We start from the raw sequence: 24,827 nt of genomic DNA, 5'->3' as shown, positions 1-24,827 counted from the left end.
CCATCCACAGGTACCTGGTCGTACATGTCACAGAGGACCTCACCTGGAACAGCTGAAACAATTCTTCCCTGGTCAGGGAGACATATCAGCACCTCTACTTCCTCAGAAAGCTGAGGTGCACTGGACATGGAAGCTCAGTCCCGAGCAGTGTCTGGGGAGAGTGTTCTCTGCTCTTGGATCATGTCACGGAAAGCTCTGCAGATTGTGTTGAAGGCTGCAGATACAGGAAAAGGACACTCCATCTTGAAGGGCTGTACCCATCACACTCACACACTCACTTTTCATCCCCTTCCCTGGGCAGGATGCTGCAGAGCTGTTAGACTGTTGAACTCTGGTGGTATCCTGTAGCTCTGCATAATCTGAAGATGAATATAGTAGTGGCAATAATGTGTGTGTACACACATATAAAATATGTGTATGTATGTATATATATATATATATATATATATATATATATATATATATATATATATATATATATATATATATATATATATATATATATATATATAAAATGAATAATTAACGCCCCCCCCCTTCCTCCGGATGGCTGTCTGCTCCGGCGCGTGCCGCTGCCGCTCCTCCTCCGGCTGTTTGTGTTGCTTTCCTGGTCAGCTGAGAGCGGACGGAGAGTAGACTGGAGCCTGGCTGTCATCCACGATGACCACCGTGTCTCACCACCCAGGAAGCCTTTGAAATTAAATCAGAAGACACGCCGTGGAGCCGCTTCTAGCATCTAAAACCTCTGGCTCGGTCCCGCTGTGTGTCAAGGAGCTGACCGGCTTCGGTCGTCCGGATCTGGGAGGTAACGGCGGAAGCCCCGGTGACGTTAGCATCTTTAGCTTCTGTTAGCCGGCTTAGCTAATCGGCCCGTGCGACCTAAATGAACCAAGAAATAACAAAACGATCTCGAATTTTCTTGCATCCCTATTTTTTCCAAGGCAGTGACTATAAATCTGTCACTTATTTGTCGCGTATAAGACTTTTTATATGTTTTTGTTGAGATTTAAGTTGTCATCGGATGTGACACAAAGCTACCTTTGAGTCCTGAAGGTGTAAAAATACTCCTGATATTAGTAGTATCTAAAGTAAAATCCTAAAGGAGTGCAACTTTCGTATTTTTCTGGATGAACTGTGTTTTTGGTTGCAGTCACTGACAGTCACCGGTGATGTGATGTGGTCGTCGTCATTAACACCACACTGCCCTTCTCAATCGAAAAAACAAATCACGGCTTGCATATAACTTAGCCTTTTAAGTGGATTTCACCTTTACAAAAATAATCTTTTTTTCTTACTTTTGTATCTCTAACACGTGAGACATGGCTTTTCCTCTTTTTCCTCCGACTCTCACTACTTCAGATCTGCCTCCTGCATCTCTCCTCTGTCTCTTGGAAAGCTCCCTCCTCCTCTCCTCTCTTCTTGTGGCCACTGAAAGGCCCTTTATTTTCCACTGCTGTGCCAAAAAAGGGACCCTGACAAAATCCACAATCGGACCCACCTGGATTCAATGGTACATGTTGTATTGTTGCTTTGGGAGAGGTGTGCGTGTGTGTGTGTATTTGGATGAAGTCCTCTTATGATTTCCTCTTGACTAATGTAAACGCAGGCCCACATGTTGTTTAGCTCAGGTTCTTTATGGAAGCACCATACTGCTTTCTGTTGCACCCAAATGCAAAGTCCAGGATGTGTGATTGGAAAAGCAGCATGCTTCCCACATATGCCCTGTGACGATTTTGCTCACTGGCTTCAAGAGCAGTAATGACATTTCCTTTTATCCTCTATTTATTAGAATCAAAACCTGCCCCACCACAAGTGTTCGGAATGGATACAGTTTAAAAAGTGTCTCAGTGTGTCATGGTTTATCTTCAATGGCAAGACCTAAATAGTTTTTGAAGGCAGCAGGCAGGTAATGGGACAACAACACCATGGTCTTAGAAAAGTTGGCGCCAAAGGCCTACTGACATTAACAGTTTTGGTTGTGGTAAAGGCAGTCACTAAATATTTAATGGTATTAGGTAGTATTTAGGTAGTATTGCAATGATTATTTTGCTTGTGATAAACTATGGACATGACATATATGATATACAGTTTATATGTGGCTGTTTTTCTACTGTGTCTTCCTTTCAATCAAAATACTACATGTTAATTTGTGTGTCAGCCAGAGAGAGATAGACTCAGTGTACTTGGATGCATTGTGTGTTTTGAAGGCGTACATGTTGTGATAGGAATTAAAAATCAAGTGTGTTTAGGGTTTAGATCTCACTCTGCTAACTTTTTGTCCACTTTGCTGCTTCAGGCAGTTTTTTTTTAAATTGTCTGTGCTGCTCTGACAGCTCACCCTTTCTGACAGTACTTAAATGGAACTTGGTGTTAAGTGTTATAATTAAAAAGAGTTGTGGATCACAGCAGGCGCCTCACAGGATTTTAATTCTTCCACAGCAACTCAGACATGCTGATAAGCCTCTTGTTTTCTCCCACAGAGGGAGCCAGACCAGGAGGAGCAGCCTGAAGAAAACATGCCCCCTAAGTTCAAGCGACACCTCAATGACGATGAGGTTACGGGATCCATTCGCAGCGAGAGGGTAAGACGCAGCATGAGATGAAGGAAGGCTCACATTTACTTTGCGACTGTTAACGAAAATCGGCAATTGTTGTACGTCAAGAAACTGATGAAAAGTACATTTCCATAAAAGTGTCAATCAAGGGACTGGCCGTTTATTTATGTGTCAGGAGAACTGAAATATCTTCCCATAAAAATTCAGCCTATTCTCTTCATGTGAAACAGTTTGAAATGTCTAATGGCTCCTACTGAATTCAAGGATGTTTCTTAGTCCTGCATTTGATAGAAGCATGCGGCTTTACATTAGTAGCACCTTTGAATATTGGCTTGGATTATTTCAGTTTCTTATAGGTTTACAGCTATTATATCTGAATGATAATTTGGATCTTTGTACAATCTGTGATTTCCAAAATGCTGAACGATACGATACGATCATTGAGTGAGTATGTTTTCTGCTCATCAAACTATTGTTCAGGTTGAGACTTGTCTCAGGGCAATTAACATGATTGGCTGAATGGTCAGCTTGCACCATGAGACGCTCAGTCACGACAGATCATGGACACATTGGTGTAAAGCAACTGAGTAAAGACTGCTGATTGGCTGCAAATCTGCTCCATGCTGATGCTACAAAGCCGTGAGTGCTTACAGACGAACAATAGCTGACTTATCATGTTGGGTGTACAATAATTTCCCCCAGAACAAAATGATTTTGAGACTCTGCTACAGCAATGTTATATTTCCTATCAAGCAATACTGAGCAACCAGCGTGTTTTTTTTTTTCTTGATCTTTCCTTTTTCCTTTTTTCTTTTTTTACTTTCACTGCTTGTCATGGACAAGGGGTGCAGCACAGGCTCTCTTCCGTATGTGACCCAAAGCAGGGGATCTGCTCTCATTGCTGCTTGCAGAAGAGGAAGTTTTATAATAGCTGCCACTGTGGGAATGTCTTAAAAATGCAGATATTTTTTCTGATCTCCAGTTGGTTGGCACTACTTTTTTTCTCAAGCATGATTTCTGTCTTTTGGAGGGATAGTATAGTTTATATTATTTAATTTCAAAATTATGTGGATTCAGTGGTGACCTAAAGGCTAGACAATCAGACATGGAATCGCAAGTTCGCAGGTTTGAATCCCACACCTGACAGGTCACCATTGAGGCTCCCTGAGTGAGACTTTTGACCCCCATGAGCTCCCTGAAGCACCATAATGTGGCTGCCCACTGCTTTCTAGAGAAAGGTGGCTTAATGTTGGGGAAAAACATGAATTTTCTTAACAGGATTAATAAAATGTAACATGACACTTTAGTATAGCTGCTCTAGATAATGTTGCACAGCTTCCTTTTGATATGATATGCCGCAGTATTTAGAAAGTAAATTGTGACGCTGAAGGAGGGTGAGACTGTCAGTATAATGTTAGGTTAATGACTGGAGCTGATGCATAACAGACATTCAGTGCAGTTTGCTTGTTTAAAGCTTGGCTAACACAGAGCATCCTCAATCATCTGTAGTAGTTGAAAACAGATGTTGTGATAGGACAGGATGCAGATTTTTAATTTGTCAGACTTACAATAATGGAAAAAACCAACACAAACAATTGGAAAGAACAAAGGGGTGTAAAAGAGGCGATCTCCAGAAAATGTGATGGCCAAATGTCTGGTTTTCATCAGACATATTCATGGCCCACCCAACTCTACCTCCCCCATCCTTACCTCTGATTCTCAACCTTCTGTTTCCTCTGTGTAATCTTGCTTGATGTCGTGCTGAACCGGGATCAAAGCTAAGCTTATGGGAGTACTTGCATAACTAAATGCTAGTTTCCACCTTTCATGCACTTCCCCTTGATGCATTACCCCCCTGTCCTCTCATAATTGCTAACAGCTTCCCCTGTATCTCCTGTTGTAGTGGAAAGAAAGTCAGAGGTTGTACAGAAGGAGAGGGTTACTGCCTCTAACTACAAAGCCCTTTACGATCATATGGCCACCATCCTTCCAGGTTTTCTGCAGATGACATTGTCGAAAATAAAATGTCTACATTGGCACCACACTGTCTGGCTTGGGGTCAGCATCACAGGGCATCCACAGGTTGTCTCGGTTTTTTGTAGCGACAGGTGAAGCCAATTATAAACTCAAGAGTTTACCCAAACTACTGACACTTAGATGTAAGTAACGCTGCTCTTAAAATTATACGCACTGCAGCACAGTGCCCCCTTTTGTCATTGTGTAATATCAAGCAAAGGCCTCTCCCTCACAGTGGCAGTGATTACAAGCCATCTGCCGTAATGAAGGACTCATAATGCACTGTAGCAGTTTGCAGTAATTCTTCCTCAGTAGCTTCTCACACATTGTGCTTCTCGTTCTGGTAAAAGTTGTCGGTGTGGTGGATATGATTTTGATCAGGACATTGTTTCTGATTGAACTGATGTAACTCAGTTGTTTTATATGAATCTGTTCAGCATTAATTTGAATTCTCGGGAGCCGAGTTGTCAGAGTGAGATGTTTTTTAGACTCCTCAGGAACAGAAACAGTGAGAAAACTGAGAAGATGCTGTTGACACCGTGAATAAAATCAGGCCTAACCAGAAACAACCTGTGATGTCCAGTAGGTACTAGAAATGCAAACATTATCTCGTTATCAGGTATCACTGACCTCTGAGCTTCCCCTCTTTTACAGAGAAACCTCTTGGAGGAAGACTCTGATGAAGAAGAAGATTTCTTTTTGTGAGTTTTTTTTATACATTCTTTGCATGCACTGAGCCCACGGAACATTAGTTCATCTCCTCTACCTCAGTTTACACTGGGCAACAGGCAATGCCCTGCAGACAATATTATAGTCCAGAGAAGGATTTTATGTTTACAATTATAGAAGCAGAGACAGGTAATTACACTGGTTGGATCACAAAGCATTAAGAGTATTTTGTGAAGGTAATTTTTTTTCCTTGATGTTTAGACCAGTGTTTCATCCATTAGACTCTGTATTCATCTGGATAATGCCAGCAGAGTTGCGACAATTAGAGAAAATTACAGTTACTGGCTTTCTGTCTGGCTAAACGTGAAAATTGCAAATGTTCTTTTATGATTTTATGTTTGTATTTATCTTTGTGATCTGGACTAAGTTATTTACATTTATGCTGACACATTATCCCATATAGTATCCAAACAAGACTTGACGTGCATCAAGCATCCTTACGTCTGATTAACACTACTTAATTCTCCTGCATGTATTTTCATTCATCACAGTCAACTGGAGTTGCATAAGGTCCTTCTGGTTTCCTAAATCATGATGATAAATTCTACATGAGTGAGAATTGTTGCTATCACCATTTGTATGGACTGTCATAAACCTTAAAAGAAAAAAAACACTCATACTAACACTACTGTGCCTGTTTTTAAGGAGAGGACCCACAGGACCCCGATTTGGACCTCAGAATGATAAAATTAAGCAGTAAGTACAAACACATTCCTCCTTAAAACTAAAAGCCAAGTGGTCAGACTTGTAACTCCAGCCCAAGTTTTGGTACTGGTGTTATATAACTGTAGCTCGGTGGTGTGTTTACCAGAAACCTCTGGTTGTTAGCACATTGTGTAAGAAAGACCTATCATGTGCAAGTTATTGTGTAACTTTCCTAGGATGTCTGGGCCCTTCTGCAGCCTGTTTCCATATTAACCTTCAGTCAGAAGGAACCCAGAGAACAGAGGAGGTCATTGTTGAGAGAGTCTGGCACCCACACTTGTTTCTCTGCGCTACCTACCTACCTTCCTTACAGCTTGCCATTGTAGTGAGCACATTTGAACTCCATGTTGTCATTGGAGATTCCAAAAATGTTCAGTGTCCTGTGTGGCATTGTTTACATGCTCCAGTGGCAGCTCATGCTTCATCGTTTTTTCGATTTCGCCCTGCTCTAGCGAACCCTTTTATATACTTACTACCTTTAGCGTGCGATCAAGCCGAAGGCCAAGATTCATCATTTCCTGCAGCCTGAAACTAATCGATTTGATGGTGCTGGAGAACAGACTCTTGTTAAAGGAAGAAATTCATTGTTGAACCATACTGAAAAGCTTTTCAAACCTTGTTGCCAATGTCCTCATCCTGCTGCCTTCCAAGAGGTATTACTCTACATTCAAAATAAATCAAAGGTAATCTGGATGGTAATGCCATATTCGGCTATGAGAACCATGACTAAAGCAGAGATTTGAATGTCTGTGGATAGCGAGCAGATTCATGCAGGCCAGAAAGAGTTTCAACTTCATCTTTCAATCGTTTTATTGCCTGCCAGCTTTACACAACTTTTCACGGAGATGTACCAAGAATGAGATCAGTTTTTCTGAGTCCGTGTCTCATGCCTCAGGGTGCAGTCGCAGGTCGATGAGGTGATCGATGTGATGCAAGAGAACATCTCCAAGGTGATCGAGAGAGGCGAGCGTCTCGACGACCTGCAGGACAAGTCAGGTGAGGCGCGCAAGGACAGCTTCTGTCTTCAAGCTTTCACGTGTGCGGCGCATGTGTGCTGTGTTTACTTCCAAAGTCATACTGAATGAGCTTCGTGGGAAGGAGGCTTTTCAGATTGGTTCTATATATAGGGTCATTTGCAGGATTTGTTTGTATTGAAACAAAACTGAATGGCACATGTGTCAGCGTGGAAGGAAAACATTTGCTAATGAGGATGAATCACTCTGCACATACAAACAAGTTACTTTGCTTTGGAAAGTTAGAAATGCCCTCAACATGAAAGGCACTGCAACTATGCATTCAGTTCTTGAAGATTCGGGTGTCACGCAATTTGAACATGATTTTTTTTTTTTTGTAACAGAAGAGTTCAACATTTTCACAAATTCCAAAATCTGTGTCCAACTTTTCCTGCAAAAGTCGTTTTTTTCTTTTATTTCTGGCAGATGAAGTGTTGCTGCCGACTGAAGAGGCGCTATTTTTACAGTTTAGTTTTTACAGCTTCACTAAATAAAATGGTTCCTTTGAAACTTTGTAGAAATATGCAAGTTGGAAAGATACAGGAATGGGCGTAGATTACAATCTCTCATCAAGTCATGCATGTGAATAGACTCAGACTTTGTGTTAAAGACGGGTCCAGCTGTATTGTTTTACCAGGTGTGTGCCTGAAAGCTTTCAAGAAGTCCCACCCTCTGACTCACAAATGTGTGAAACCTCCATCTGTTGCATAACTTCACATGCATCTGGGGCTTTTAACGAGACCCTCGCAGCTTTCATCCTCCTTGGTTGATGAAGACGTGCAGCTGAACCGTTCACATGTATTCAACATCCCCATGTCATTCAGGCACATGTTGCAGAGCCTCTCCTCTCCATCATGTCGAGAGAGACAGTGATGCACATCTGGAATGTATTTTGTTCTGTGTGGTGTTTGAATGGCTGCTGCTGTTCACTTGTACTGCGCCTGCTGTCCCAAGGAGCTGTTTTGTGTGTGAATGGTATATCCTGTGACTCACGCTCGGTCTCTGGCCAATGTGTAGGTGACCTGCTGGTGAATTCCGCAAGATTAACAAGCGTCCTCCTAAAAAGCCGTGCCTGTTCCCTTCACTTTGTAGCAGCCACAGGTCGTAAACAGGCACATGGAAGATAGAAACAACAGGCACAAAGACTCTAAAGAGAGATGGGGGGGCTTGGACGAGCACAGGGCCGCACGCTAGGGAGCCATAACCTTCCTGTTAGCATGCGTAAACATCAAGTTAACAACAGTATCCAAGAAACAGGAAGGGAGACAGCAACGTGGGCGAGCTGTTTGGAGTGGGATGTCAAGACAAGGGACATGAGATAGGAAGCTGGAGGAAATGTGTTCTGATTTTGGTTCAACATTTCTTGTTTTGGACAAAAAAAAACAAAAAAAAAAAACACGTGATCTCACATCAGGTCAGCCTTGCATAATTAGTAGTGCACGATAATTAGTCATGATAGTGTGAGGTGACTGGAGTCACCTGATCAAACATGGAGCAAGACTTGCTTAAATATTGGATGTCATGTGTCTTTCATTAAGTGTTCTCCTTGTGTTTATTTCTCTTCCTTTTGCCACGAACATGTGACGCTGCAGAGAGTCTATCGGACAATGCATCCGCCTTCAGTAGCCGAGCCAAACAGCTGCACAGGAGGATGTGGTGGAGAGACATGAAGGTGGGGTGTCTCTTTGATCGTTGTGTTTATGTGTCTGTGCATTCAAGTATTAAAAGTATTTGTAAGATCTGTGTATCCGCCTGTGTAGCATCAGAGATGTATGTCATGAGGGATGAGTTTTAACCTTTTTATTCCTACTCCGTCTTGCTGACAGGACGTGACATCTGTACTATAAGTGTAATTCTGATTGTTTATAGTTTCTACAAAATTTTAAAACAGTGTAATAGAGCTTTAAATTTCACTCGAGGTCATTACCAATGTCCTCAGGACTTCGGTAGGACCACCGGTCATCATTCTCCAGTGTCACAAAACTTTGTAATGTGCCCAGTCAAAAGCACGCAGTGACACTGACTGTTGTGAAAGTTGTTTTGGACGGAAAAAAAGATGCTAATGGCTAATGTGTGTCATTTTTTCCACAGATGAAGATGATTATTGCATTGATAGTTGTTGCTCTCCTGCTCATCATCATCAGTGAGTGTTGGAGCACAAACACAGTTTAATATCACAGTGAGTGTGCTCGACTCTTCTCTTACTATGTTGCTTCTTTCTCATTTCCAGTTCCAGTGATTATTCGGTACCACTAGTGACTGATGAGGTGGACGGGGGAGAACCTTCCTTTGCACACTGTCCTTCGATCCAGCTAGGGGGCGCCAGCCAGCTTCCCACTCCCCTCTTCAGTGCCAGCAGCTTCTTGTATCTGGCCTGTTCTCACCCCTCTCAGTTCAGATCTTATCATTGTTTTTCCCACATACATCTGATGTGAGATCAGTGCTAAGGCTCACTTTCATCCCTGGCTGGAAATGAAGGGGGAAAGAGTGGAGGGAGGTGTCTCACTGCAGATAGGAGGAAGATGTTTGCTAGCTGATGTGAAGGATTGATCCATTCCATGATACATATCACGTGCCGGGCTCTGGCTTTTGGTCCTTCACACTGCATCACATAGGTAGACTGTAAAGGCAGGGAATCTTCACAAACTTCCTCTCGTAGTATTTATAGGTAATGTGAATCTGCTGCAGGGGTCTCGTATAAGGAGGCCGCACCGTCCAGCAGATGAACCTCTGATTTCCACCTGTGAGCCCACTTTGAGAATGTTCTAAAAGGAACACTTCATGAATCAAAACATCTGAGCCTCATCTGTCTCATCCAGTGTTTTTTTTTCTCCTCCTTTCCATCAAAGAAGAGCTTTGACAGAAAACTGATTTCACTCTTCGGTTCTGTTTCCTGCTCACGACGGATGATCGGAAAAAGGGAACTAGAGAGGTGTTTTGTCAATGTCCTGCTTTTAACCATCATTCTCCATTCATACATCACCCCAGCTTGTTGTGCAGAGTCAGGTTAACAATGTCAGACCCCAAAACACTGGTTTATGAACGTCTCCGCACCACGCTGTACCTCTGAACTTCCTGCTCAGTGGTGTCGAGCTCTGGGTCAGTTTGGTCACGGTTGCCCTACTTTCCTACTGCACCGTCTTTCACTCTGCAGATGTTTGATTTATGACTGCTTCTGTCTTTCTTTCGGTATATTTGGGTTTTTATCTCAACTATGTGAAGCTTTTCAATAATACTGGTGTTGCTACTGAAGGGCGGTTTATCTCTTTGTGATGGTGCATTTGAAAGGGACGGTTTGCCACCTTTGGTTAGAGCCTGAGCTGTGAAACAAACATAGGTGTAAGTTGTGTCTAGATTCAATCTACATTGTTAATTTGTTATTTTTGATGTAATTTATTTCAGCTGTAAATACTGATCTTCTTTTTTTTTTTTGGCTCTGAAATAAAATGATTTCAAAGGGTACTTGTCTGGTATTTTCTGGTTCAAACCAGCTCACTGTCTTAGCGCTGGGTGGAGGGCCGCAGTCAACACAGAGGGACTGATCATAAGAGAGGCTGGAGACGGAAAAAAGGTGAAAAGGGGAAGAAAAAAACAGCAATTGGTTGCATCACTCTTCAACATTTTAACACACAACCATCCTTTCGGAGCTCATAAAGTCCTGGTCTGGATTTTTTTTTTTTTTTTATGTTTTGTTTTTATAAGTTTCCCCTCATCACTGGGCTGTTTTGACTGGTGTGTTACTTTACTGACAGAGTGGAGTCCCAGGATGGCACTAAAGTATGAGGGACCAGAACCTGTGAGCTATTATTGTTCTGACAGACATGGCGTTCCCATCTTTCTACGGCAGAGGACACAAACTCACCCTGACAGCTCGGCCCGCCCCTCCCTGGGAGTCAGACTTTAAACTGGTCCATAGGGACCAATTGTTTCCTTGATATACAGCAGATGGCCTTTTAGTTAGTACCATCGGCTCACAGGAGGGGTGATGGGTGAAATTTCACCAAGACAAGTCAGGTTATTTACATTTGTTTGAAACTTGGATGTGATTTTGTGTTGACTACAGTTGTAACTTGAATACGCTGTTGAGCAAAAAGTAATCAAGTTTTGTCAGAGTTAGAAATCTGCCACTTCATTCAGGGTTGTTCCCTCCGAATCTATACAGTATATAGGGTGATAGCGCTCCATTGAACTGTATTTGAATGTATGAGACATTTTTATCCTCTCTGAGTGCTCAGACACACCCACATTGGCAGCAGAGGATGTTTTGGTCCTCTCGCTGGATGACTTCAGATTCCGGACATAGCGACGGTTATGTGAGTCACATAAAAGTGAATTAAACCCACAGGAGACCAAAGGGAACAAAGTGCCAACCAGTATTCGTCACCCCCTCATTACACCGCCCAGTCTGGTGAAGACTGATCTGGTTAGAGATGGAAGTGTTGGCTGTTGGGGGGTAAAACTCGAAAAAGTCCATGGCATCTGTGTTGAATACTTGAGCCTTCCCATTAAAAATTATTTTTGAAAAATCTCATTCATCCTTTATGTGAAGGTTGTTGCTTTTGTACTTCTTCTTTTTTTTTTTTTACTATCCCCATATGTCTATGTGTAGTTTTGCCACATGTCCTACCTTTCAGCCCATTTCTCCTTGGTTATTTGAATTATTGAAATATCTTAACTGTATAAAATGTCAGTGTGATACCTTTACAGTGCTTCACAACCTTTTTTTTTTTGGAGTCCTGTTAGAAGATGTGCCAAAAGTTTGAAAACCAGCCCTTTTTAAAAAAAACAGATGCTCCTTCTCACTCAAGTGGATGCACAGACACCTGTGTGAAAAGCTGGTGAAAGTTAAAGTAAACTGACCTTTAGTTCTACCAAGCATATTGTTAAGTCCAGTGGCCGATGCAACATCAGGGCAATGAGACTCACCAGGGTGACCAGAGGAAAACCATGCGGAAAATAGAAGCTGAAACTGCAGAAACACGCAAGAACAGCTGTTTTTAACGTTGTCCAATAGGTGCTTGTGTCCAGGACCACCGACTAGAGCAATACACTGAACCCCCAATTGCTCCCAGCGGAGGTCAAGCACCTTGTATGGCAGACGTGTTGCTTGTGTGTGAGCCTGAGTATGAATGGGTGAATGTGAACGGCATGGAGCACATTGAGGCCGCTGAAGCACTGAGAATGTGCGATGTAAATAAAGGACATTTACTTAGGCGGTCTCATCGTGCTTCACGTGATTGGCCTGTTCACACAGTCATGCACAAACTCTGGAGAAGCAGTTGTCATGCCAAGTAAGTCGGAGTTCAGTGTCTAACTCAAGTCCACATGGACAAGGCTAGATGGGCAATTAAATCTGATAACCCTCTAATTGGTAGACAACCTACTCTACTCACTAAAATCTGCTGTGTTTTAAAATGTAAGGGTTAAAATATCACAGCTTCCAACATGTCTTAGATTTTCAGGTGACTGCGGTCTGTTGGTTGCATTTGTTTCTCTGTTGTCCTCTGTTATGGATGAAATCTGACAGATGCTGGTTAATCCTATCATCCATGTGCTATTGTGTCTTCTATTTTTGTGGTATTCTATGTTTATGCCGAGGAAGCACACAGCAATGTGAAAATCCTTGTCACTGCTACTCATGTGGACTAAAATGGTATCTAGAATTCAATGTGCTTTGAAAATCTGGATTGAAAATGGAAAAAAAAGGCACTGGAATTTGCATAAAAAAATGTTAGTAGTAAAAATAAAAGACGGCCAGAATGTCAAACATCAGAGTGAAGTGCAGATGTCTGAAAGCTACTCATTACTTCTGCCTTCACTGATTCATTCATTCATCCACCTGTCCGACCAATCACAGGAATGCCACATTAATCAAAGCAAGTGTCTCAAGTGTCGCCAGCTGCCTGTAAACAAGTGCTGCCAGCAGTGGGAGAGCGACGTCCACCTGAAAGTCGAGGTGTGTTTTCACTGGTCTGCATAGTTCAGCATTTTCTCCGGCTTACAGCTCTGTTACCCGCTTGCATCTGTGGAGAAGATGTTTGAGGGCTCGGGGTGGCCTCGCAGGTCTGCAGAGATTGATAGACTCACACATACACACATGTAAGGAGATGTGAGGATAAGAAGTGTGGAAGAGAAGCCAGCAGAGATGCAAGGAACAGAAAAAAAGAGGCGCGATTTGTGGGTAAGATGAGAGCTCGTAAAGTTTAGTGCTGTTGGAGTTGGACGGCGTGTTTGTCTGCACACCTGCTTGGCTCTGTTGCAGGTGCCTCTCGGAGCTTTCATCCTGCGTGAAGCCTCTCAGTCTGCCGTTCATCATGTGGCCGATGCTGTTTTTAACCGAACAGGAGGGACAACAGACAGCAACAAATCCACCCAGGCGGCAAATGATGAGAAGTCAGCTCAGTCATCCGACTCATGTTGTGATACATATGTAAAAATAAAAGTATTAGACTGCAGGGAATAGGTGGAGCCCTCGGCACGGCTGCATGAGACTGCACAAACCCGGGCTCAGTGGTGGGGACACAGTATACGTCAGGGTCGGCGTCAGGTGTCCAGTCTCCAAATGACTTGTAACCTCAACCCTTCGTAAAGCCCGTTTTGATTGGCTGCTTGCGTCACATTGTGCCCCCACCCCTCCTCGTTAGGGAAGGGGACACTGGCTCCTGAGGAGGTATCCATCAAGGACCGGATTTCCCTGCCACGCTGTACCCAAGCCCGAGTCAAATCCCTTCCCAGTAGTGTGTCTGCACGATTTCAAAGATCACATGTATCTGCATGCAAGAAATATCAAGGCAGTCGATTCATAAATCTTAAAAACGGAAATTGTAGACTCAAAATCAGACTAGAGGGAAATGTAAATGTTTTTGTTCCAAAAACATCCAGCATCCTCTAACTTTCTCCCTCATGAGCTTCATCCTGCCTGTCCAACCTCCTGCCTCTGATCCCCCTCCCTCCCTTTAACCTCCCCTCTTCTCTTTTTTTTTTTTACCTCCCTCCTTCTGTCCCGTCCAGATTGTATAAATATCTGTGAGCTGCTGGTGAGTGCCTCAGTGTTGCAGACCTGTTAGCAGAGGAGAAAACAAGAGAGGGGAGGAGAGAAGCAACACTGACAGCAGCAAGAAAAGAAGAGACACCTGACAGCAGACAGGAGAAGAGACAGCACACCTGAATCTGGGGGATTTAAAGAACACAGCCACAAATTCTAGACCAGACTGGACAGATAAAAAAGTAAACAGTGTGGTGGGACAGAGTCGAACATGATCTTCCTCCTGTCTTTGTGTGTGCTTGGTCTTCTGCTGCAAGGTGATGCACAACAGGATCGAGCTGCTCTCTGGAGGGGGAATGACCGAAGCGGGCGATGCCAGTACACCTTCACCGTACCAAGCCCAGTGGAGGCCAGCTGCCCACAAACTGGAGGTCCCGAGGTAGAGGGCCTGAAGGCCAGACTCAGCCTGCTGGAGGTCCTGGTGGCTCGGCTCAGCGGAGGAGACACTCTACAACCGGCGAGGCCCCAGGGCTCCCCGAACAGAGCGCAGCCTGATCTGCAGGAGGCGCTGAACCAGGCCATGGGGGAGAGGAACCTGCTGCGTGGAGAGAAGGAGCGCCTGGAAAGGGAGCTGGAAGGGCTTCAGCGCCGGATGGAAGAGATGAGGAGGGAGACGGAGAGACTGAGGAACAGACCGTGTCCTCCCCAGACCCCCATGGTGCAACCTAACCTCGCTCTGGACAGGGGCTCAGTGAGACCGGCTGCTGGTGAGAGATGCACTGCACACTTTCCAGTCTGTCGATACAGATGTATTTAAATCATAATAGCACATTAAAAAAAAAAAACAATTGCAATACTTTTCTTTTTTAAAAAAAGAGCATATTATTGTTTTATAAAATAAATCCCTTTCCATATTTTATATGCACACAATTCTAACTGCCTGCAAAAGCGCTTTGACTGACTGGAAATAAATTGAAGAATGATGTCAGCTTGATAGCATTAGCATATGAAATATCATTGACATACAGAGCCACACAGACTGCCAGGGAATTCTTCATGGCAGTCCTGCACACGTGTGTTTATGGTATATACAGCAGCTGGGGTTCCCTCCAGACTGTGTGTGTGTGTGTGTGCACAGACCATCTCAAAGAAAAACTCCCAGAGAGAAAAAGGTGTTGCATGTTTTAATGATCCACACCTGTTTGTGAGTGTGTGTTTTTGTGTGGTAAATGTTTTGGTTGCCCCAGTAGACTGCAGTGACACTCAGCTCAGGTTGCCCTGCTACACCCCCAATCCTCTGCTTCCTGACCTGCATTTATAGTTGATGGAAGCGAGCCAGAAGGTATCAGTTGAGTATTCATGGGCAGATCCTGCTCTCTTTATGACCGGTGTTTCCCTCAGCATGGCGAGAAGTGTGCGAATAGCTTGGTTGGAAGGGGGAGGCGGTGGGGCTGAAATGTGATGCACGCTCTGCAGGCTGTGCTTAGGTGTTCGGGTCTCAACTCGTGGCTTTTGATGGGTCGGGGCTGGTGGTCGGACAGAGGTCTGGGGCCAAGAACACTATACTTCCTGAGGTTAGAGGGCTCACAGCTTCAGAGTTATCTTGGAGCCGGTAAAGTTAACCTCTGGTATTCTGTGTGTTTGCCGTGGCCAAACATTCATCTAATTGACCTTCCTGCTCGTCCTTTCACCTTCTGTCTACCGCTGGCCACCATCCCCCTTTTTTCTTTCCTCAGTCCTAACTGTTGCTTTGTTTACACTCTTGGCTCCCAGCATCAGCAATTCCAAAAACTGAGTTTGCCAGGAGCAGTAAATCCTTTTTTTACCAATTCCAGCCAGACAACCCCGCTCCCTCTGCATCAGGACAGCTTATATACTCTATCTCCTGCATACTTGCAGCTTATCTGCTGAGCTCTTCATGTTTGCACCTGCAGACTGAAATACATGGCCAGGGCCCCTCGGGGTGACAGGCACATGCCGAATAGATCATCATCAGACGAAGAAAGGCAGGAGAGGAGAGAGGGAAGATAAAAGTCAAACAATTTTGGCAAGTTTACACAAAAGAATATGGATGGGTTTTTTTACCGTTTACAGTCCAAGGAATAGTTTTGACTTTTAGTAACAGTCAGCACTAAAAATATATGAGCTGTTCTGTGACGATAATGTTATATTATGCCTTTTAAAAATAGATATCCTCATAAAATTGACAATGGCGGCGACAACACAAAGCACCAGCATGCCTGCTAAAAATGACCGAAGTATTTGTCATGGAGCACCTGACTGCTGCCAAGAACAAGACTTAAAATAACAGCGAAAAGGTAGAGGTGGTGTATTTAGGTTTAACCTTGGAGTTTTGATTAAAGGTAGAGTTATTATGAAAACCATAAATTAAAAAAGGTCTGTTTTTTCAAATTCTCAAAAATTAATTCTTCAGTGGATAATAAAGACAGGGTCAGGCATTTATCAAACTCTATATTGAAGCATATTTTCATTTGTTTATCTCAGACCAGTTGAATCCGGTGAAATGGACTTCGAAGACATTTGACCGCTCATCTAGTACACAAGGCTGGTTGGGATTATTAGAAGTGGTCAGGCATTCCTCAAGTAAAAAAAGTATAGATGCTAAGATATAGTCAAAAAACCAAAACATTTGAGTATTCTAGTTAAATTCATTGTTTTCTGTATGTGCGATGCAGTTTGTTTGCTGTCATTAGATATCCCTCAAATGTTTTCTCTGTAAAGTCAGTTCCTCCTCTTTATTATTATTTTTCTCCTTGGGAAAAATCTTAATTCAACACGCTTGAATTGCTCCATGTATTCAGTCTGAAATCAGTGTTGATGTTAAGGAGGTTCATAATGACGCCAAAAGCATGAATATTCTAATAGTATGCAACAGAAAATCAAATCTAAAAGTAAAGCAATACAAGGTGCAAAAATGAGTAGTGTGCAGATAGTTTTGTCAATATATAGGGGGTATAAACCAGTATGACCTTTAAGATTTACAGAAATTACATTAAAAAAAAATCTTCTTTTTATTTTCTGGGTGTGCAGTCATTAATAGGAGATCTCTGGGTTCTTTATATTCAACAAAGTACAGTTATGCACGCAGGACAAAGCAGGAAAAGAAAATATCCAAATGCACACAACTGAATGGAGTAGGCCTGAAGCAACGACAGGACAGCTGTGCTGAATTTTGTTACCTGTGGATCTCTGGGAAATTGATGAGTTCTATGGTATTCTGCTCAGTGAGACCCCAAACAAAGAGGCAGGATATGAGGGCACATATGGTATAAATGCGCACACACAAACACACACAGAGGGAGAAGACAGTAGCATGTGGCTGTTTACCTGTGATGATGATGATGAATGAGTGTGCCCTGTGGGAACAGCCCAATGGCTAAACTGAGCCATTTATCTTACAGGAAAATATTTTTTCTGTTTAGAACACACTCAGAGCCACATTCCTGTTGTTCATCATCTGCCCCGTTACTGACCTCATGCTCCTCTTCATCAGCACCCAGGATCAACATCAGCGTCCAGATGTTAGCGTTTCATGTTTTTCTGCCTCATTAGGGCTCATTAGGAGCTCTCAACAACAGAGCGCTGCTCATGCACGATCGCCGTCAATCATGGGCACAGACGGGCAAACACAGCCGAATGTCATGAAGACATGTTTAGAAGGCGATTTTCTCTGTTTTTGTGTGTTTGTATTTTCAAGTCTCAGATGAGAATGTAGTATAAACACATTGTTTGTTGTTGTCTACACAAAGTAATGATTCCATGAACAATGGTGGTTTCGCAGACAGAAAAAAAAAAAAAGACTGGAGGTGGAGGAATAGGAAGAAAACATAACAGAAGTGATGTTTGACAATAATTTGACTGAGTATCTAATAGCAAAGTGCCTGGTTTGAAGTTTTCAGGATGTTGACAGTTGTAGTGAAGGGGTGGATAGGGCACCGGATGGGGTGTCGAGTGTGTGTGTGTGTGCACATATGTGTGTGTGTGTGTGTGTGTGTGTGTGTGTGTGTGTGTGTGTGTGTGTGTTATAGCTGGTCAATCTACCGACTGGCTGTCTCCAGAGCAGCTGGGAATCCAATTGGGGTGTGTTTGTTTCCTGCTGTCACATTCCCTACTGTCAGTGGTGCCACAGACACGTTTCTTCCACTCTCGCCGACTGATTGTAAAGTGTGAAGCAGACGTCCCTAAACTGACATGCACATAATATGTGTTTGTCCTTAGGATCCAACCCCATGTCTCACCTGATGTCCAGGCCCAACAGGCAGGAAGACAGCAGCAGTCTGAGAGGTGAGATGAGTGTTTTTTTTTTTTTTTTTTAATTTAAATATGTATATAACTTTGGCTTTAGGTAACTTGTTGACCTCACACCACCTCCTTTTCTGTTTCTGCGGTCAGATTCAGCCTGGCAGTACGGATCTCCAGGCTTCCAGGAGCTGAAGGCTGAGGTGACGGAGGTACCTGCCCCTGATGGCAACGAGGACAGCACAGGTCTCTGCCACTAGCTTGAAAAGTGGTTATTTCCATGTTGGCCTCTTCATTTCAACATTGCTAACATGTGTCAGATGTTCGACTGCTTTGTGTTTCTGATTGGTCATTGAAACAAGTTTAAAGTGCTTCATTTTAGTTGATGCCTCATGCTTTCAGTGAGATATTTATGCTCCTAGTTCAACAGCCGGGGTCACATCAGCGGTTCCTCATTGACACTGTCATCTTCGTTTTGGACTCTAGAGGGCGCCCTCATCCCTCTTCTGGAAACAATTAAAGCAACTTCCTCCAACTGTCAACACCTTTACAAAACACACAAATTTCTCACACAGAGGCCCCTGGTGGGAATTAAACGCAGGCAGCTGGAAGGAAACACATCAGGATCGACACGACGAAAAGAGAATCAAAGTCCAGCAGGAATTACAAGACAAGGGGGAGAGACCAGGAGGAACAAGAACAAAACCTGCCTGCAGGTTAGATAGATAATTAGATAGATAATTAATTTTATTTCAGCCATAAAGAATACATGTCATAAGTTATGTATGCATACATATAGATATACACTTACATACATAGACATACACAGACATATTTATGTGCACATACATACATACACTTGAACGCACATACACATGTATACACATATCATTTGGCCGAAAAGGTTTAGGGCTGAAGCCGAAGCTTATTTTGCCCACCACTACCTCACCGCTGTATGAAAATTAAATAGAACCTAACTAAGTCGAGCTATGACAACAAGCCGACAATCTAAATAGGGCACAGCAAAAGGAAACACTTTTATTAATTAACATTTTCATATAGGTTATGACGGGCTTAGGCAACAAAGCAACCTGTTTAGATTTCAACACAAGCTTTTGTTTAGTTTTGCAAACAAATCTCATCCCACTCTTCAACATGCATGTTTTTAAAAAAGCACCCTTATAATTAGGCTTTGATTTTAAAAACACTGTGTCGATGCGACAGCTTTCTCTGCTGCGTCATTGATATATTGGTTCCGGTCTCTGTACTGTGCAAAAAAATTGCAATTTGATAACTTTTCCTTTATACATAGTTTTAAGACTATGAATCATAACATATGCACAAATGCATAAAACACTATATATTGAAAAGCTACAACAGCATCAGTAAATTCCTCTGATTTGCAGCCTTTGCAGCTTTAACCACTCTCACTTCCCCATCCATCTGACCCAGCAAACATGACACTCCGACTCCCCCCGCTGACAGCCTCAAAGCAAATACGACTATTAATACTGGGGCATCTGGGGCGAGAATACCACAGTCATGCCAATCCTGAAGCATGAGGGACCTCCTGAGTTTCATGTCCTCTGAATGAAGAAGGAAGGCACCTGTAATGAGGGTGTCACTCTAACCGTTTAACCTTCTCTGGGTGACTTTCCTGAAACCACATCATAGCTCACGCCGCAGGGTCCCTCGCTGTGGCAGGTGGTGGAAACACACATGCAGGTAACATGTGCAGTCATTCAATCTCAGATGAGACTGCACCGCGGAGAAGCTACACAGTACTGGGTGTATTTTCATGACATATTCTTATCTAACCCTAAATCTAAAGCCAGGTCCTGGACCTTAAAGCGGGGGGTGTATTTTTGGGAGTGGTAAATATACAACCGGTCTCATCGTCTTCCCTGAACGAGAAGCAGAGGGTTCCTGGCCAGGGATGAGTTGTAGCACAGCTGCTGCCGCTCTGGTGGTGGTGACTCAAAGCTGAAGTTAACAGAGATGTCATGCAGCATCTCCAGACCCGCTGTCTGCGTCTGCGGAGGAAATGATGGCCTCACGCCGCCTTTGATGCGCTCTCCGGTTACCTCTTCATCACCCATCCAGTCCTTTACATGTGGAAAGCCCTTCACAGCTTACTCTGTCACTTGTCCCTTTAAACAGTTTAAGAGAAAAAAAACCCAAACAGTTTATGGTTAGTTTGGGGTGAAAGTTCCTGTACAGCAAAAACTAAAAGCAACATGATGATCTCAACAAGTGTATTGCACTGTTTTCTCATCAGAATATCACAAAAACAAAGATATCAGTAATATTTGCAAAATTTATTTTAGAAGAGGCTTTCCCTCCAACTGTATGTATTGAAATTTCTGTCTTTACCAGTTTGCATTTCTAAAACGGTCCTCAAGCAGACACTCAAACAGACAATAACAAATGCAGATCAGTATTTAAATCAGTCAGATCATATCTGTTATTACCTGTTTGAATATAATCAGAATTACCAAATTTTAACTGCCAGGGTGTCTTTTTCTTTATTGTTTCTTTGTATTAGGAAAATTGTAATTTCAAATGTTCCACATAGATGTAAGTACTGATCTGTATGAGTGAAACAAATAACATGATGAATAATGCACTCTGAATATTCCATAAAGAAGTTCATTCTTTCGTGTTCTACATCTATTTGTCCTTCTCAGGGTTGTGGGGCACTGAAGCTGAACCCAGCTGACCCTGGGATGAAGACATAGATTTATTAGAAACATTTACTCTTATTAGAACTTCAGAATCACCGGTTACCTCAGTGTTTTTAGATTATGAATGGAAGTTGAAAAACCTGTGGAGAATAACCCCAACCAAAGGGAGAACAGGGAAAGCACTGCTAGAAAGGCCTCTAAGTATGGACTGAATCCATGCATGTTCGCTGCTGCTTTAAGGCGAAATTACTCACAATGACGGCACCTTGTGGGTCCTGCAAAAAAAAAAAAAAAGAAGAAGAACAAAACTAAGGCATCAGTTTAAACCGTTTTGGATTGTAGTCCCAACTTTAAAATAAAAATAAATCAGTTGTTGAGCAAATCTATCAGTAAATGGCCTAGCTAAGGAATACCGATACTTATTTTTGTATAAACTGTAAAGTGAAAGTGCTCCTTTGCTTCAGCCGATATGTTATCAATATGTTAAAAGCGATCGATTCTGGCGAGGTTGCATGCTAAGTTAGCTAATCACTGATCGCAAGTGCAACATAAATAGTTTGGAGGGGCTCATTGTAATTCCACATTTTAATCATTTTATAGCAGTCTTCCCATCTCTTATTACATGCTGGAGCACAGGAGGTTAAAGGTTACCTCAGGTCGTCCCATAAAGATGTCAGGCAGGAAGGAATGATGAGCTTCATTATGGGTTTCAAACTGTGTTTGGTCAACCTCAGACAACCCCAACCAGCGTTCGGGTTATTAAAAGAATGCAGTGTGTGTGTGTGTATGAGTGAGAGAGAGACAGAGAGAGATCACATGAAAAATGTCTCAGACATTAGATTGATCTGAACACACTTCCTGTGTCAGGGTTTCCAGGCCTGTTTTACTGGCTTTGGAGCCTTTTCTGCTGTACAGATTTGATCTGATAGTCTGTAGCTGTGGTTGTTACTGAACATGTCTTCAGAACAGTTACGATTTTGCACTGGAGTATTGCTCTTTCAAGAAAGCTTTGAAAATGTGTATTTTGATAAGATCGTTATTAGCTTTGTCCTCCTTTTTTCCCCTTTTTACAGAGTTTAATGTAATAAATATTTTTTTTTTAAATTTAAAGAATTTTGCATGAACAAGAAATCTCCCATAACTCCGGGGCGGTCCTGCCGCTGTGCCCCCCTCCCTGCAGGAGAGGCCTGCATCACCTCCTCATGCTCCCTCTCTTGTTTCCGCTCCTTTCTGCTTCCAGGCTGCGGGCAGCTGGTTTCAGTTGGCGATCCAGTCACTCACAGGAGGGCTGACAACATTGCAGGTAAATACGGTGTTTGGATGCAGGACCCCGAGGCCGTTTCCCCTTACGGGCCCAGTATGGTGTGGCGCATCGACACCGTTGGCACTGAGGTCAGGCAGCTGTTTGGATATGACGACATGGAGCAGCTCTCTAAAGGCTTTCCATCCAAGGTCGGTGCCGTGATGTTCATTTATGGAGATGGGTGGAAAAAGATTTGGGGTCATTTCTGATTCTCGTTTGGCGTTTGTTTCCGCAGGTCCTGCTGCTGCCCGAGCTGGTAGAGAGTACCGGAGCCACTCTGTATCGAGGGTCCCTGTACTACCAGAGACGCCGCAGCCGCACCCTCATCCGCTACGACCTCTCATCTGAGAGCATCGCCGCCCGGCGTGACCTTCCCCACGCCGGCTTCCACGGCCAGTTCCCCTACTCCTGGGGCGGCTACACGGACATCGACCTGTCTGTTGACGAGAGGGGTCTCTGGGCGGTCTACTCCACCAGCAAGGCCAAAGGGGCGATTGTGATTTCTCAGCTGGATCCTCACAGTCTGCAGGTGAAGAAGAGCTGGGAGACCAACGTGAGGAAGAACTCCGTGGCCAACTCCTTCATCATCTGCGGCAAGCTGTACACCGTGGCCAGCTACGCGTCCCGCGACACCCTCATCAACTACATGTACGACACTGAAACCAGCCAGGGCAAGACCGTCGCCATCCCCTTCAAAAACAAGTACGGCTACAACAGCATGGTGGACTACAGCCCAGCCCAGCGGAAGCTGTTCGCCTGGGACAACTTCCACATAGTGTCCTACGACCTCCGGCTGGGTCGCCAGCAGGCCGCCTGAGGCCGACACGCGTGACTGTTGAAAAGTGACGTTTGCTCACCTGTTCCTGCTTCAGAGACTCACCGCTTCAGAGCAAAGGCAGCAGTAGCCAGAAAGCCAACGCTGTCAGTATTCATGAGTAGAACAGCCTAAATACCAAAGTCCAAAGTGAAAAAAGACGTTTGAGGAACAGTGTACCCAGCAGGTCTGCTTTTTTTTGTTTGTTTGTTTGTTTGTTTGTTTTTTCAGTGGAAGGGCTTTTTGCTGTGGCATGGTCCACAAAAATGTTTTTAGAGGAATTATTTTTGTACCGCCTTTAATCCAGATGTAAGATTTTTAATATTTTTCTTTGTTGAGCTGTATGTAGTTGAGGTCTGAAGGATGAAGCTTAGTTCAATTTTACTAGTGAAGTGGGATAATCAACGCAAACAGTTTCCAACCCGCACTAGATCCCGTGGTGCCACGCGCCCTACAATGTCTCACCTGTTATCAAACACAACTGCACTCTCACTTAGCATGTGTTGAATATTGCATGTTGTTGTACATTGTAGTCAGCATAGTGACATATTGTTCAAAATCGTCATGAAATAAACTTTATCCAAAAATATGAGCACGTGTGATTATTTCAAGCACTTTTTATTCAGGTCTAATTTTTTACAGAGGGACTTTAAGGGGCATCCTAACCTTTTACATTTTAACTCTGCTTGAGTTAGCATTAAATTCATCAGTATCACAGAACTAAGTTTAAGTGAATGTGTAATATTCATTTAAAAACAGTAAATTAGATATGTTTGAAAATTCATTGGGGACATGGGCAATACATTCTGTCTGCGGCGAACACACAGGTAAGCTCACAGAGTATGAGAATAAATGACAAAGTGTTGAGCTGAAAAGGTGATGAATCCATTAAAGAAAGAAAAAAAAAAGGAGGGGCAGCTGACATAGATGTGGAATTCTAATTCATAGAAGCATCGGCCATAATTAAGCTGAATGCATGTTTTATGGTGAAAAACTCAAGAATTAAAGTTTGAAGCAAGATGAATAGTTTTAGACCATCAAACATCCTGAGGTGGGGAGTAAACCAACATAGTTTCTCTTCAGGGAAACAGAACTCAGTGGCACAAAATATAACCAAAAATACAAACAAACTGTTGATTCAAGACCACCTCAACCTCTGGAGCAGTGTCGTCCTCAAACTGATGGAGCAGGATGAGCTCTGCTCTGTCTTCCCTGCTGTCTCCCACACAGCTGATGGTGTGGCTGCTGGGTGGTGCCTTGAGAGGATAGTGTGTATTTACCTGCAGGCTCACACCACACCTGCCCTACACCTCCTCCTGCTGCAGCGGCTTGCTCAGCATCAGGCCGCAGCGTACGGAACACTGCACTGTATTCACTGAAGAAACAACTTCACACACCTAATCTCATAACTACGAGATCCAGATGTCACAATACACATAACCCATTAATTTAGATCTGATTCTTGTTCCAGGTTTCATTAATAAATGTTTATTCTGTACCCAATACATACATTGCTGTAATTAAAAATCATGCCAAAACCCAATGATTTGCAAACTGTGTGGTTTGCAAATACAAAACATCATTCACAAACTAAAGCATTTTGACTTGCAAATAAGAAACAAATGCGACACTGGCAATTTTTATTTGTGAAAACAGACTTGTATTATCTTTTTTTCTCTGGACCAAACTTTTTTCTCGGGCGTAATTCTCCAGGTGGCTTTGTCTGCACATCCGAATAAAAAATCCACTGCCCTGCCACACTC

General features: G+C 43.2%; 2 protein-coding genes and 1 long non-coding RNA gene across 5 annotated transcripts; all 3 read left to right on the top strand.

The window, feature by feature from the left end:
* Positions 1 to 577: 577 nt before the first annotated feature.
* On the top strand, positions 578 to 10,484 carry vamp4 (vesicle-associated membrane protein 4). 3 transcript variants are annotated; one of them, XM_030083580.1, is made up of 9 exons: positions 578 to 805; positions 1,436 to 1,510; positions 2,481 to 2,582; positions 5,226 to 5,272; positions 5,946 to 5,996; positions 6,901 to 7,001; positions 8,611 to 8,690; positions 9,110 to 9,161; positions 9,249 to 10,484. In XM_030083580.1, exons 2-9 carry the CDS (start codon positions 1,508 to 1,510, stop codon positions 9,272 to 9,274), a joined length of 462 nt encoding a protein of 153 aa, XP_029939440.1. In that variant the 5' UTR covers positions 578 to 805; positions 1,436 to 1,507; the 3' UTR covers positions 9,275 to 10,484. The 3 variants fall into 3 exon arrangements, with proteins under 3 accessions (XP_029939440.1, XP_029939441.1, XP_029939439.1); XM_030083579.1 differs by having other exon boundaries at positions 579 to 805; positions 1,360 to 1,510; XM_030083581.1 differs by lacking the exon at positions 1,436 to 1,510.
* A 3,575-nt stretch (positions 10,485 to 14,059) lies between these two features.
* Positions 14,060 to 23,653, top strand: myoc (myocilin). The gene is made up of 5 exons (XM_030084078.1): positions 14,060 to 14,770; positions 18,243 to 18,308; positions 18,417 to 18,509; positions 22,188 to 22,399; positions 22,486 to 23,653. The coding sequence occupies exons 1-5, from the start codon at positions 14,275 to 14,277 to the stop codon at positions 23,065 to 23,067; spliced, it is 1,449 nt and encodes a 482-aa protein (XP_029939938.1). The 5' UTR covers positions 14,060 to 14,274; the 3' UTR covers positions 23,068 to 23,653.
* Positions 18,526 to 21,273, top strand: LOC115382341 (uncharacterized). Its single transcript, XR_003930526.1, has 2 exons — positions 18,526 to 18,979; positions 19,326 to 21,273. It is a non-coding gene; the product is annotated as an uncharacterized LOC115382341 (long non-coding RNA).
* Positions 23,654 to 24,827: the final 1,174 nt, after the last annotated feature.

The sequence above is a fragment of the Salarias fasciatus genome, chromosome 23 (genome assembly GCF_902148845.1).
Source record: "Salarias fasciatus chromosome 23, fSalaFa1.1, whole genome shotgun sequence".
Taxonomy (NCBI): domain Eukaryota; kingdom Metazoa; phylum Chordata; class Actinopteri; order Blenniiformes; family Blenniidae; genus Salarias; species Salarias fasciatus.
The sequence above is the reverse complement of the archived record's forward strand: the minus strand, read 5'-3'. Positions and strand labels throughout refer to the sequence as shown.